Source organism: Pipra filicauda, unplaced genomic scaffold (assembly GCF_003945595.2).
Source record: "Pipra filicauda isolate LSUMZ 115617 unplaced genomic scaffold, ASM394559v2 scaffold71_size5581439_pilon, whole genome shotgun sequence".
In the NCBI taxonomy this organism is placed as follows: Eukaryota; Metazoa; Chordata; class Aves; order Passeriformes; family Pipridae; genus Pipra; species Pipra filicauda.
Window position 1 is genome coordinate 1,020,125 of NW_024104887.1, and position 13,576 is coordinate 1,033,700.

The window sequence follows — 13,576 nt, forward strand, 5'->3', positions numbered from 1 at the left end:
TCCAAAAGTGAAGAATTTACACTTTATTGTACTCATTTATATAGATCAAGAGGAGAATGTCCACCACTTAACCTAGCTAGCTTGTTTAGTTTGGTTTTTTTTTTGTAAAGTAGAAAAGTTACAGGCTATAATTTAGCCGAAGCAGTCATGCTTCACTGTCTCCATGGCTGGAGATCAGACTAGACTTTTAATGGTCTCTTCCAGCTTCTCTTTATTGGCCCCAGAGAACTCCTGCACCTGCAAAGAGAGACTGATTTTTAGAACTGTCGCATTCAACGCTTCATAACTTTAGTTGCATAGCATCCAGTCACATACACATCTATTCAACTTTGCTACAACTAAAATTTTTTCCAACCTTGAAACAGAGAGTATTTTGCAGATGTTCATCTATTTCCCATTCAACTCATGCAAAAGTTGGAACAATCACTTCCAGACTACCACTGATCCTAAATCAATGTTGTCTAAGACTCAAATAGAGTCTGGAAGAGACTCTGAAGCTCACTACTTATCACAGGTAGCTCAAAGTTACCTTGTGCTGCCAAGGACCCTACCAATCAAATTCTGGAAGTACTGTTCCAAATGATCTATCCCTGAGCCTGGCTTCTCCTGTGACAATTATCCTTGCAACTTCCATGGCAAAAAGAGAAAGGCAACATTCACATCTCAAAAGCAGCAGCTGTGTTCCTGCAGCAAGAGGGGCTCGAGGTACAGAGCAGAACTACTCTACAAACCATGAAACTGCTTGCTTAATAAAAAAAAGCCACACACAGACTGTCACACTAATCTCAGTTCTTCCAACTACATCAGGAAGTTGTGGAAGTTCACCCTAAGAGAACTGTCAAAGGCTCATAATTAGTCACAACTTGGCCCCATATTAAACTGAAAGTTACTCGACATCTGACATTCACTTTCCAAGGTGCAATTCCATTGTCTTCAGCCATAGAACTTACACCCAAGAGCTGTTTTACTTTGGAAAAGTCTCTCTTACTTGGCAAACTAAAACCCCAATACAACACATTTAGCTCAACAATTCTTGAGTTCAGGCAGAGAGCTATTCAAACTACCCTGCACTACGCTGTCAGAGCATGATCTGCATCCTACCTCATCCACCTCTTGGCAGAGTAGGCACAAGAGATCTCAGTCCCCTGACAGGGACAGGACCTTCACTTCACAAGTTACACAGACCCCATGTGAAATAATCCAAACAGTTGTTTGCTGTATATAAGCTCAACCAGGTTAGAGACTTTTGTTTGGGTGGGATTCCATAGGCACCTGTAGTTATGTCTCTGCTTGAATAGGAGCTACACTGGAGAACAAATACTTATGAAGTAAAAAGCAGGGTGCCAGGCAGACAGACCAGCAGGCATGTCACTCACTCTACCATCTCTAATGAAGCTCTGCCTGTAAGTTTGACCTGTAACACTAGTTCAGTTCACTACCTGTAAACAATACAGTGTGGATCACCAGTCTGCTGCTGGCCCATGTTACGTTTGATGTGGTGCTAAGATGAACTTGCTTGCTTTCAGGAGTGTCTTAATGCTAGTGGTGCCCCAGAGACATTATCAAGGGACAGCAGACTATTCCCAATCTTCTTTCAAGTGCTTAGCTTGCCTGCTGCTTTTCCAAAAGAGAAGAACCTACCTTCTTTCCGTTCTTGTAGAACTGGAACGTTGGCATGCACTTCACATCGCAGTGTGAAGCAACATCCTGGAAGAGACAAAAAAACAATATTCTCAAGGATGTTAAATTAAAAAATCCACTAGCTTACTTCTGTTTAGGTGATAGGGCAAAGCTATTACTGCTCAAGATAAAACAAAAGCACTTCTATTAGTCCCTCACTAGCAAAACTAGTGCAGTGCTAACATCTCCTTGAGGTAAACCTGGAAGATCCCCTCTTTGACATTTAATTCATGCAATACCAAAACCACATTGCCTATACCTACACTCTGGAGAAAAACAGCCCTCTGCATCAAAAACAGATGTGACTGTTTGGAAGGCTCAAAAGCCCTATGGCAACTCTTGTGCTTTAACCTGACATTTTTCAAGTCCATATTTGATACTGCTGGAACTGCAATACAGCAGACATTTTATTGCACTTAATTCAAGATTTAATTTCATTTTTAATGAAAGAGGAAACAGTGCCAAGACCAGCAGAAAGACAAGACAGACCATCAGACAGTTCTGAACCTGTAGGTTTAGTGAAGATTGCATCAAAGCAGCTTAAGGCCTTAGACTAACACTCCCTCCCAAAGTAAAAGGTCAGTGTTCCCAAGTTATCTAACACATGCCATAGGACTTCAAGTGTGCTGATAACCAAGGCAGTTTGTTCTGTTCAGGTGTTCTCTTAAAAAAAAAAAAAAAAAAAAGCCCTATGTCTCATTTTTAAGTTTAAGTAATCTCTTGTTTTGTTTCAGTATGTGTGAGGATATCATAAAAAGAGTTCTCCTTTGTCACTTGTGTGGAACTCCATAGCTGTCCTCCCTCAGCACCACCCCAGACCTTACCTGGGCATCATCCACATCAATTTCTATGAACACCACATCGCCATACTTCTCACCCAAGCTCTAAAATGAAATAAATAAAAAACTATGCAGTTACACTGTTCCAGGAAAGCTTTCTTTTAAAAGACACAGTCATATACATTGTAAGGCTGGTGTTGCTTAACCCCTCATTGAAATATGCCTTGTTACCATAAAGCAGCTGTTTTACTGACCAGAGCAAAAATTTCTTTTCTGCTCCAGATTCTTTCTGGAGTAGCCTGTTGAGACTTCTTCAAACGTACTCCCCACCAAGACTCAAATATCCCAAGACACAGGTGAAAAGCCTGCCCTTGCAGCCTTCAGCTGATCACCAAAAGATGATACAGCTTATCTTACACTTTACCAGGAGACGAGACTGCCACCTAAACACAGCTGGAGTAATTTCATAACTGTGTACAGAAGGATAAGTATTGTTTCCTCTCTGTATCTCACTCTTGAGACAATGCAACTGGCAGGTCCCTATGGATCTGAAATTCATGTAAGCATTAGGACAGCTAAACCACACTTTAGCTCCCAGCTATACTGAAGAAGGTCAGTCTACTTAAGCTGATAGTTTTAATAGTAGATACTTCTGCAACTTCTCCCTTTTTCCAGAAAACGCTGGCAATCACACGTGGCAAAAGGTACTTTCCTCCGTGTTATTGTCAAGCAACACAAAAACATTTATATACAATTTAATGCAGAAATAAAAAAAGAAGAACTACTCACATGGAAAAAAGGCTTGATCATTTTGCATGGTCCACACCATGTAGCAGAGAAATCGACTACAATAAGCTTCTCGCCAGCAGATTTCAGTTCCGCCTCAAATTCAGTCTACAAACAAACAAAAAAAACCCACACATAATTTCCCCCTTCCTTTCCTAAAGGATGTAGATCTCAATGCTTGCTAGCTCTCAGCCCTAACACATTATGGTAGCTCTTTAAACACTTAACTGGGTTATTTGTACCATCATGTAAGGGCTTCAGTATGAATTGCTTTCATCAGTGCTAGCATCAGTCACTATCTTATGAGTCTTAAATTAGAAAACTACCACAATGCTCAGTCTAATTCACTGAATTGTGTAAACATAAGCTAGAAATTCTCTAGTTACAATGCTTAGCTCTGATAGCTCTGTGTTATCCCCAAAATGTGATCCTTACAGTTTTTAATAATTCATTTTCTCATTTCTGTCTTGGAAGGAAGACTTCCATTTTCTTCTGAGACAGTTTCCTCTGCAGAATTTGAAAAGGACACAGACACAAACCTTCGTACACTCCTCCAGTTTGATGTTTTTTCCAATCAACGGCTAACACTAAAATGATGTTGAGTGGTTTATTCTACAGCATGTTTTCCAAAGCAATCTCACAGGACATTTATTTATTTTGCCAAGTGAACCCACATGTAACATCACTAGCTAAAGCAATGCTACACATACAGTCTACAGAAGTAAACACCCAATACTTAATTCAGAGTCTTCAAGTCTGTGTGTTGCACTTAGTCAGACCAATCATTTCTGGACAAAGTTCCTTGGAATTCAGCATCATTACATGCCATTACTCATGTTTTCTGGTCAAAAAGTGGATGTTTTTAATAGAAATGAAAGATGTTAAAAGCAATAAATACTCGCATGCTATCAAGAGGCAAACAAGTATCTCACGCAGAAGCAGAAAGTGCTGATTAACTAGTTCCTGACAGTGTCTTTTTCAAAGAAATTACAAGCCACCATAACAATTTTCAGCTTTGTTCTCATGGCAGTCAAGCTTCAGGAGAGCTGTTAATATAAACTTCATTTCAGATTATGCACACAAAAGACAGCTGCTTTACTCCCCCAGCTTAACAGATCAAGGCGCTGGAGTTCTATCAGCAACAGCTAACTGAAAACAATGTGGTTACTCCCAGATACACACAGTAGTTTGTTTTGCAGTGCAGGAGCTAATTAATTAAGATCAGCTTCTGCAATCAGTCACAATAAGTCAACACTTGATTCTAGTAGGCTATTCCTCCCATTATAGAATGCCATGCAGGTGAGGAGTCAAGAGTGCAGGCGGTCAGACTGGACATGAGTATATTTAACAAGCAAGCAGAGGTCCTGTATGAGCATTCTTACATATAATCAATCCTATGTGAAAATCTTCACAACTTCCTGTAACTTCACATAGAATTATTATGTCTCCCTGTTAACAGACTTTTCCCCTCCCCATGTAGTTCTCTTCAGAGGCACAGGCTCCATTGATGTTGGTTCTTCCATCCTTGCATCTTGGACAGTCACAGTCTACTCTGCTACAAGATCAGTAGTAACACTGCACACCACCTACTCTTATTCTGAAAGAAATGGGAACAGTTAAGTTTTCCCGCCTCCCTACATCACCCCACTCCTGTACTGACACAGTACACATTCCTGTGCCCCAATTCCAAAAGCATCCCATTCCCACCAACAGTGTTTAATGTCCCTGTATACAGCAATCCATGGTAGCTGTTCCCCGCAGCTACTTACACCATAAGGTCCTCAATCAAACCTCACTCTTTTGGCCTTGAAATCCTACTACTGATTTTTGGTATAGCTTCGCACACCTCTGCACTGTAACATCACCAGCTCTTTACTGATTCCACTTCCTACACCTGCCAGTTAGACCATCCTCTTTTAACCCTTAAGTCTTCTAATCAGCTACATAATTACTGTATTCTGATAAAGGAAGCCCAGCACTGGGATGTGTTCTTCATATGCCCATGTACCTCAGGTTTGCCACTGCACAGAACACAGGAAAAGCGGGAGGGCATGATAACTACAGTCAGTCACACACCATTCACCACTGGTGACCTGGTCCTGACTACAAATCAGATGTCACCCTGCAAGTCATCTCTAGTATCAGCTAAAATTGCTGTGGGAGTGAAAAGAGATGCTGGGTCCAAAGGCGTTACCCTTCCAAGTTAAAAAGATATTAAAACTAGTGAGACGTTCTGGAGGTTTTGCCAGAGAACTTAATTTCCCTGGAGAAAAGAACACAGTAGAGGGGCAAAGAAGCTGTTTGACCTGTCCAACTGACTTCTATAGTTGTCTTTTGTGTTAACTGTGAAGTTACAAGTTTTCATATGAAAAACCAAATAATCTGTAACCAGAAGAGGAACCTCCCACCATGAGACCATTTTGTCACACTATTAGAGGATCTTAGAGCTTTGTTAACCAGCAATTTCTCCCCCTTGCTGGGGGAAACCTCAGCTAGCCAGCTGGTCAGTTTTGCCTTTATTTTTCTTCCTACAACCTCCCTGTGCATAGACAAGACCTCATTGGCTTGTATTGTCCTCCAGCAGAAAGGCACATGCTGCATTCAGCAAACATGTTGGTAGCAGGCATCTGTTGCCAAGGGCCAAGCAAGAGAAAAAGCTCTAATAATGAAAGCCTCTAGTGCATCAGAGATTCCCAGCACCAGGTAATGCCTCCAAATGGAGGCTAGTGGCTACAGATGGTGCTGAAAGGAGTCTCCTGCTGTCAGCAATAGGTAAAATAGGTCCACGCTATCTGGCAGATTTGATTAAAACTTAGTTATAAACGTTCTTTTTAACTCATATTAAGTCACCCTTGAACCCGGATTAACCTAGTCATCAGCTGACTGGTTACTATATAATTCAGCAGGGTTTTTTTGTAAATACAGAAGCTAGCATAAACAGACTGAAAGTTCAACTGCCTGAACACTCTAGCAGATATGACGTCTCGAACTATCACCTGTAGCTGAAGCTGCAAGTTTTCAGTATTTCCTTTAATTTAAATAACAAGAGAGGCATCTAGTACAAAGAGGAAAGCTTTGGCAGCATCAGCTTTTTAAGTTTATACACCCCATTAGCTTCTGCTGTAAGAGGCATTATGTCCCACAGGCAAACCCCCTTACAAGTTAGAGTACTCACACATCTCAATGATACATACAAACCAACCCAAGTGCAGCTCTTGTGCACTAGCAGGTACTACAGAGGGACCACCCTGAAAGTAGCCATTCTGTAGAAGCTAGTCAGTTTCTGAAGAGGTGTGTAGGGAAAGGGGCCACATCTAGCTATCTGTCACATCCACACTGCTTTACAGACATCACTAACAGAAGCTCTTGCAGATAGCAGAAGAACGGGTTTTCCCCTTTGTATCAGAGAAGAATACAAACCTGCTTTACTGAAAGCCAGAATTAATCCAGAAATCCCAGCTGCACTGTACTTGAATACTCTATGTGATGCTGATGTTAAAACCTTGTTGTCAGCATGACTGTTGAATCTGCACTCTCCATGGATGAGCAACAAAACTGTGCTTTAAACTACAGCAGACTATTAATCAATGATCATAGCTAAGAGGACAGTGGAAACCTAATTAATTTAGAGCAGGTTCTTCCTCCAAAGCCAAGTTTATTGACTTGCCATTTTTAAGCTGTTCCTGCCTATAACAAAAACCTCCAACCTTACTCAAAGTTTGCCCCTCCTGTACCTCCATAAACAGAGAAAAGAAAAGGGGGGAAAGGTGTGAGCCAGAACAACAATTTCAGGTTGAGTTCACATACCATTCCATCTCCAGGACCTGAATTATGAGGCATGTCATTTATCTTAAGGAGCTTCCTTTGTGCACAGGTTTTTGAGCTGGGGTCACAAGTCTTAGTTTGTATATTCATGTGTAAGATGTTAACACCTTCAGAGTCCAGTGGGGGAGGTTTGACATGCTTTTCATTTATGAATGGAACTGACTGTAGAAGAGCACAGCCTAGACGACTAACAAGCCAAACAGCATCACTTACAGACACCTCAAAATGAGATTAAACTGACACATCAACCAAAGTTCAAGTTCAAAATGCAAGATTAGTCCAACAAGACTTTTCCTGAAATGAAGAGTTCACAAAGTTTTCATGAAGAATATTTTTTGAGACTTGGGTTCATAAGTTAGAGCTAACAAATACTCTATTGTTGTCCATCAACCACATCAGCTGCTGTGCACAAGACCACATGCTATTTCATCACCAGCACAGCATTCTCCATGTGTTGGTTTAGGCTTTATTACTATTCTGTATCTCAGAGCCACAGACGTATTTTTATTCACAGAACCATTTAAACAGTGACGTGCTGCATTAGCATACTAAAAACGTCAGACAGCACCATAGCAAGGGAAATACTTCTCATAGCAGCAACTCCTGTTTTTTGAGTACGGGAATGGGCTCTAGCAGGTCCTTTCAAGTCAAGAAAACTGGATTCATGTTTTCCTTGAACTCCTACCCGGAAACACATAAGAATTTAGGCCAATCTCTACTAGAAGGTCGCCTGGTCCCCTACACACTAGCAGTACATAAGGCAAGCCGGGACTTCTGAATTAGGGTACTGTATCACAGAAACAATTAGGTTGGAAAAGATCTCTGAGATCATCGAGTTCAACCTATGACCCAACACCACCTTGTTAACTAGACCACGGCACTAAGGGCTACGTCCACTTTCCTTAAACACCTCCAAGCGATGGTGACTCCACCACCTCCCTGGGCAGCCTACTCCAGTGTCTAATCACCCTTTCTGTGAAGAAATTCCTCTTAATGTCCAACCTAAACCTCCCCTGGTACAGCTTAAGACTACGTCCTCTCCTTCTGTTGCTGTTGTACCCGTTACCCGCTTGAAAAACAGAACCTTTTCGTTAAGATTTTAAAGGACGGTGAGCGACAAACCTGTCGTAGTGTGGAATTGCATCATCTCCCTCCTCTTTCCGATTCCCTGAAGCCTCGGGTCGCGCAGTTATTTGACCCCTCCCTGTGGTCTGACCGAGCCCCCCGCCGCGATTTCCCCGCTTTCCCGCCGAGTGCGCTCCGCCTGCCCGGGCGGCACACGCGCTTTCACTGCCATCTCCCGCAGGCCAAGGCCTCTCGGGAGCCCAGGGCAGGAGAACGGGGTCCCCCGCTCGGCGAGCTGCCCCCGGCAGCGCTCCCGCCCCGCTCACCCTCCCGCCGGGAAGGTGATGCTCGCCCCACCACGCTCCTCTCTCACGGCGAAAGGACGTGGCCGCCTCGCCCATCGGACTCACCAGGCTGCCCACGCTCTTCACCATGGTGACGGCTGGGGAAGGAGGGTCGCTGGCTTAAAGGCAAGTGGCCAAGGCTCCGTGCCGGCTCTCCGTGTGCTCCCGCCGCGCTCAGGCCGCCCCAGCTCTACTCCCGCGCCGCCCCGGCTGCCCCTTATATGCCCGGTGTCGCGCCGCGCATGCGCCGCGCCGGCCCTCGCCTCCCTCCCCGCTCCCCCCTCCCCGCCCCATGGCGCCGAGGGATCCCCGGGATGGGGGAGCGGGACGGGCCCCACGGTGGGGGGGAGCTGGCGGAGGGCACGGGCCCAACTCCGCCCGCCTTCCCGCCCGGCGGAGCCCCGGCAGGGAGTGGGGAGTGCATCTCTGCTGGCTGCCTGGGAGAGGCAGCAGCGGCAGCGGCAGCAGAGAGGAGAGCCTGTGGAGGCTGGAAAAGTGCTGTGTAACGATGAGCAGGAAGTGCTCGGCTCCCCCTGCCCCCCCTCGGGCCAGGCTGTCTGGCGCGGCGCCCCGCTCGCCTTACGGGAAGGAGGGAGGCGGGCGGTGCCCACAGTGGGGGCCCGGCAGGGCTGTTGCGGAGCGGGAAGGCAGGAGTTAGGCACGGGAACAAGTTGTCTTTCTCCTTTTTTTCCCTTCTTGTTTTTCCTTCCCACTGCCGAAGGCACGGAGCGGCGCCGTTTCCCTGTGGGATGCGGGCTTTCTGCAGCGCAGAGGGCTCAGCGACACGAGCGGTGCCTGCCCGGGTAAACACTGGAATCCAGCCGAGACACTGAGCATCTCTCGGAGTTTCCCTCTTGGAGGGACTCTGCCAGGAGCGTAAAGAGTCCTCACAGAAACAGCTCAGCTTTCCCTGCCGAGGGGACTCTGTCGTGAAACGTTAAATTCCCATTTACCTAGTTTATTTCTCTCTGTTTTGGAGATACCCTTTGTTCTACCACATGCTGGTGCACCACTGCCCGCACAGACTGCACGAGTGCAAAACAGGGCTGCCGCAGTCCTTCCTTCCTTCCCTTGGGCTGGTAGGATTTCATTTTGGAGTAGGTGATATTAGGGTTTGGGTTACTTGGTACCAGGTGTGTGACGAATGGGGTGTTTCTGCAGGTTACCAGCCTGTGGAAGGTTTGCTCTGGGATGCACATGAGTAGAGGATGGAAAGACTTAGTGTAGGTCTTGAATAAAAAACATGCTTCTTCAATAAAAAGAACACAAAAGACAGTTTAGCTTGATACAGGTATCAACCCATCTCAACAGGACGTGCCTTGATATATTACTTTGTTTATGGTGGACGCTGAAATAAGTCAGCTTGTATTTTGCAAGTATACTAAATGTGTAGCTTACTACAGCTGCAGAACCACTAGGCTCTTTTCTGGCCCTGTAGTTGCATCCCCTTTGCTCTTCTCACTGCTTTTTGGGTGCAACTTTAGTTGCACTCCCACCTAGCCGTTTCCAGACCTGGTTTTGCCTACCTGAAGCATTTCCGGTGCTGCTCTCTCTGCTTCTTCCCCCGCCTATTTGATGCCGTGAGCGTCCCCTTTTTTCTTTGGTGGCTAAAATGTCTGTGGGTGAGAAGCAGCACTGTGAGGGCTTTGTGGCTTCTGCCAGCTTTTGGGTTTTCTTCCAGCTGCTCCCTGCTGCTCTTGTGTCCATGTGCCCTGTGGCAGACAGAGGCAGCTAGTACATGTGCCATGTGTGGTTTTGAGAAGGTGCAGCTGTGGCTACTGGCTCAAGGGAAAGCAGGAAAACCTCATGAGCCAAGGCATCTTGCTTTGCCACCTGCTACCCAGCAGGATAAAATGATACAGAAGCCCAGACTACCTTCAAAATCCAGCTCCAGAATGCCCCAGCTCAGTCTAGCGTCATGTGGCTTTTGCAGAAGCCAGTGCAAGCAAAGGCAGGAAACAACCCACCCAGATAATAAATTCTTACTGCAGCATTCTGTAGGTGAATGTGGGTGGGTAAACCCTTTTTGAACTATGAGGAGAGGTGCCCCCCTCTCCTCAGATCCTATCTGTGGCATTTTCCTCCTGCTGTGCTTCTAATCAAGTACTTAGACATACAGCAGTTTGAAGTCTAAAATGTTGCTGTTGGATTGTTCTATGAATGCCTAAAATAACTGGACAGTAATATAATGTATGTGATCTATGCTTGATTCTTAGACTGTAGTAATTACTATCATGACAGTGCATAATAAAAATGATACAGAGGAATGTGGATCCTCTGGATGGGGAAAAAAAATTTACCCACCCAGAAAACACATCCTATTTTCGTCTTTTTTTTTCCTTCTTATAAACTGCGGAATGCCTCATTATTTAGCTCAACAATGCTGTAGCTGTCCCACACACACAGAAACTCAACCACGGGGGCCTCAGCTTCTCATGTGCCCTCACTCCCACCCACTTCCCTCACGGCCATAAATGCAACATATTTCTCTCCCCAAAGTCGCCACACGGTGGCTGTTAAAAGTACACAAGTTGACTGTGGGGAAGTAGGAAATTACACAAGTTGCTATATGCTGTGTCATACCCAGGAGTCACTTGATAGGATGGTGGCCAATGGATAGCTCTTGACAAATCCAAAGGGAATCAGGAAGTACTTGAAGACACGTCTTTGGCCTTCAGGAACATGGGTTTGCTTGCTTCTTAAAGTCAGAGAATGTGGCCTGAGGAGGGACAGAGTAGAAATGCAATAAAAGCTTCAAAAATCAGTCTGTAGATAGTTTATCTTGCAGAAGTTCTGGAAACGTAGATGAATGCTTGTGCCCCCCACCCCATGCCAAATAAATAAGTTTATATTGCTGTACTCCTTGGATGTGTGGAAGGACTGTGGAAGAGGAAGTTGTGGGTCTAAATTTAGGTGCCCTCAAGAGAATTAATCGGCAGCACTTAGATGTAGGCCAGTAAAAAGGACTGTATTTTTGGAGACCTCATGCTGTGCCATGACCCTCACAAACATCCATGTTCCATTTCCCCACAGGCATGCAATGGAGAGGGAGGAAACACAAAAATGAGAGGGAAAAAGAAGAACAAAGAAAATGGAGAAGGAAAAAAAGAGCAGGGAACCAGATCCAGCAGCTTGTGCTACCTTCTCACAAGTTAACCTCTCCAAGCTCCTGTGAGCATATCTAAGACAAGCTTCTGTCTCCCCAAACCACTTTAAAGTCTCATGACCACTCAAATGTGTCATTCAGTAAAAGGGACAGCTACAGGGATAATATTACTACAGCTGTGGCACAGATGTTCTATCATGTCCATCAGGAAGGAGTGGTACAGAGAGTTGCAGAAATGAGGAAACTGCTAGAGGCATCAACTTCAGGCATAGCAGCATCAGATTTTATCATAGGAAAGTCAGTGTCTTACAGTGGAAATTGGGACTGCTGCAACAGAGCAGCAGCCTGTAATTGTACTTTCCCTTTCCTTCCAGCTTGCTCTTCTGGTATATTTTGCTTTTGTAACTGACCTATTAAATTTGCAATAAATATTTAATAGTTGGATAGGTGGGCTTGATGTTGTGCCAGCATAAGTCACAGAACAAACATGCTTCTCTCTCCAAAGGTGATGTACTACAGATGTAATTATCCAGAGTCTTTTGAACGCTTGGTGTAGCATGTCTGGTTAAAAGATGAGAGGAGAAGTTGAGAAAAAAAAGGAGAACAATGATCTTAGCCACAGTTTGTCTCCCCTTATCAAGTGCGGATGTTGATTAGCAAAGCACTTTCTCCTGGGAGTCAAGAAAACCTCCACGTTACTGCCCCCCCCTCATTTGCGCTTCAGTTTTACTAAGTTCTTTGGAGAAAAGAATCTCAAAACACTCCAGAGCTGATAAAGCTGGTATTTTGGGACTTATATTAGAAAGAACCTGTTTTTTTTTTTTTTTAAAGAAAGCTTCCATGAGCTCACCTGGGTCTGTGGCATGCTGTGGGTTTCCAGAAAGGAAGGTACCACACTGGCATGATGTCTGCAAACATGGGAATGCACATCTGCACTCTGACATCAAGACAGTTCTGGTCTGTTGCTGAGAGACTTACACTTGTGTAATTGCCTTAAGTATCGCAAACTCAGCCTGAGAAGTTCAGTCACCTCCTCCATACTCACAACCTCTTTTCTTCGTTGGGTAGCGGAGCAGGCTGGAGCAAGCAGACCTGCATTTTTCCTAAGAGACACTGTTGTGTTTTTTTCCTTTCTAGAGTGTCCTGACTTTTTTTTAGAGGATCCTTCATTTTCCTAGGGGATGCTGGTGGATCTATGTGCTCCCAATGTCCTCTACTGTGACTCTTTGGGGAACAAGACTCTTTGGGGAACAAGACTCTTTGGGGAGCAGGAGGGTAAATGCCAAGGAGTATTGCAAGGTGCTTGAGCTGGAAAGCAGCTGTGTCCAAAGAGGGAAAGAGAATTTCAAGGCTGTGGCAAACCACGAAGCTGAAGTGCAGCACTTTGCTTGTGCTGGGTGTCTGCAGAGTGGGAGACCAACAGACTCCTGGAGAGGAGACGAGAAATTTTTTCCTTCTTGGAAATATGTGCATTTTCACAGCTTTTTGTCTGAGGAGAATATCTGCTGGTTTGGCCTGTTTGGAGACAAATGCTGGTGTGTCAGGACCAGCTGTTGGTGCACCTGTGAAGATGTCTTTGAGGAAGCAAGTCATGAAGAATAAGTGCGTATGTGGTGTGTATATGGAGGACAAAGTGGTTGGTGTGCGTTTTGCTTCCAGTTGTAGTGGGTTGACCTTGGTTGGCCACCAAAGTCACTCTGTCACTCCCCCTTCCAAACTGGGCAGGGTAGAGAAATTATAACAAAAGTTTTGTGAGTTAAGGATAGGGAAATCACTCTGCTGTTACTGTCATGAGCAAAACAGTCTTAGCTTGGGGAAATGAATTTAATTTATTACCAATTAAGTCACAGGTAAGATAAGGAGAAACAGGAATAAACCTTAAAATACCTTTCCCCCACCCTTCCCTTCTTCCTGGTCACAACTTCAGCCCCGGTTTTCTTTCCCTCCTAGCCCTCAGCGGCGCAGGGGAATGGGGAGTGGGGGCTGCAGTC

At 44.9% G+C, this 13,576-nt stretch overlaps 1 protein-coding gene across 1 annotated transcript; it reads right to left on the bottom strand.

Moving 5' to 3' along the window:
* On the bottom strand, window positions 1–8,687 carry TXN (thioredoxin). The gene is made up of 5 exons (XM_027710298.2): window positions 8,546–8,687; window positions 3,249–3,353; window positions 2,505–2,564; window positions 1,642–1,707; window positions 1–237 (listed from the first exon to the last, which is right to left on the bottom strand). The coding sequence occupies exons 1-5, from the start codon at window positions 8,567–8,569 to the stop codon at window positions 175–177; spliced, it is 318 nt and encodes a 105-aa protein (XP_027566099.1). The 5' UTR covers window positions 8,570–8,687; the 3' UTR covers window positions 1–174.
* Window positions 8,688–13,576: the final 4,889 nt, after the last annotated feature.

Excerpts from the sequence above, each read along its gene's own strand:
- TXN (XM_027710298.2), bottom strand. The coding sequence starts at position 8,569 with ATGGTGAAGAGCGTGGGCAGCCTG. Across the intron at positions 2,565-3,248 it reads TGATCAAGCCTTTTTTCCAT|AGCTTGGGTGAGAAGTATGG; the intron begins GTGAGTAGTTCT and ends ATTTCATTTTAG. Across the intron at positions 1,708-2,504 it reads TTGATGTGGATGATGCCCAG|GATGTTGCTTCACACTGCGA; the intron begins GTAAGGTCTGGG and ends TGTCTCTTCCAG.